Below are 1575 nucleotides of genomic sequence, written 5' to 3' on the forward strand. Positions count from 1 at the left end.
CACTCATATATATGTACATGTACATACACACACGCACACACACACACACACACACATATATATATATATATATATATATATATATATATATATATATATATATATATATATATATATATATATATATATATATATATATACATACACACACACACAAACAAACACTCGTAAGTATATATACATATACAAATGTTTAGGTGTGTATATGTATTAATGCATATTGTCTTATCGTATATGAGTATTCTTTCCTTTCAATATTAAAATGAAATATTTTGATTCTTATATGAAACATCTGAATTTCCTCTTTGAAATTATGAGAACAGGACCCCAGAGGAAGCTAAAACATTCTTTTCAAAACGCCAAACTCCATCAGTTGCCGCATTGAGGAGGCGGAGGAGCTTCGACCAGTACAGTAGTTGCTGTCATTTGATCAGTGAAATACAGGTCAAAGCGCGTAAAATTTTATTATGCCTGGAAAGATCTACACAATACAACATGTACAGCATAAATCAGGAAAAAAAATATTTTAAAGAAAAAATAGGACAATTTCACCCAAATAATATCAAGAAAACGTGTTTCTTTTAGCAGAAACATCATGCTATTAAATGCAGTCTGAGTCCTTATGAGATGTCTCCTCCGGGTGAAAGCATATATATACATAGACCTCGTAGACATAAGACCTGTGCCCTTTATATATACTAAAAAGTAGAAAACCCGACCGAATGCCAGTGTGATTATAACTTGCATGTACTCATATGACTCACTGCAGATGATTTTTCTATGAAAAGACCTTATTGTTAAATCTCTCAACTGTATGACTTCTCCTTTGTATGGACTGCCATGTGTCTCACTAGACTAGATTTTACTGAGAAAGCCTTGTCACAAATATCACAGGGGTATGGCTTCTCCCTTGTATGTACTCTCATATGTCTCACTAGTTTATCTTTTACTGAGAAAGCCTTTTCGCAAACGTCACAGATGAATGGCTTTTCCTTTGTGTGTACTCGAATGTGTACCACTAGATTACCCTTTTCTGAAAATGCCTTGTTGCAAATTTCACAGATGTATGGCTTCTCCTGTGTATGTACTTTGACATGCTGAACTAGATTGCTTTTGTTAGAGAAAGCCTTGTTGCAAGTCTCACATGTATGTGACTTCTCCTTTGTGTGTACTCTGGTATGCTTGACTAGATGAATTTTCTGAGAGAACGCCTTGTTGCAAATATCACAAACGTATGGCTTCTCCTTTGTATGAACTCTGATGTGTTTCACTAGACTAACTTTTACTGAGAAAGCCTTGTTGCAAGTCTCGCAAATGTATGGTTTCTCCTTTGTATGTACTCTGATATGCAAGTCTAGATTACCTTTCTGAGTGAATGTCTTGTTGCAGACATCACAAATGTATGGCTTCACCTGTGTGTGCACTCTGATATGCTTGACCAAACTGTCTTTCTGAGAGAAAGCCCTGTTGCAAGTCCCACAAGTGTATGGCTTCTCTTTTGTGTGTACTCTGATATGCTTGACTAGATGATCTCTATGAGAGAACGCCTTGTTGCAAATATCACAGGTGTATGGC

At 35.6% G+C, this 1575-nt stretch overlaps 1 protein-coding gene across 1 annotated transcript in view; it reads right to left on the minus strand.

The window, feature by feature from the left end:
- Positions 1-632: 632 nt before the first annotated feature.
- The window catches only part of LOC113828088 (zinc finger protein OZF-like), a 1428-nt gene continuing 485 nt past the window's right edge, over positions 633-1575 (minus strand). The window contains exon 1 of the mRNA XM_027381032.2: positions 633-1575. This exon is cut by the window's right edge and continues 485 nt beyond it. Within this exon, the coding sequence (XP_027236833.2) occupies positions 807-1575 (769 nt within the window). The 3' untranslated portion in view covers positions 633-806.

Source organism: Penaeus vannamei, unplaced genomic scaffold (assembly GCF_042767895.1).
Source record: "Penaeus vannamei isolate JL-2024 unplaced genomic scaffold, ASM4276789v1 unanchor3196, whole genome shotgun sequence".
Lineage (NCBI taxonomy): Eukaryota > Metazoa > Arthropoda > Malacostraca > Decapoda > Penaeidae > Penaeus > Penaeus vannamei.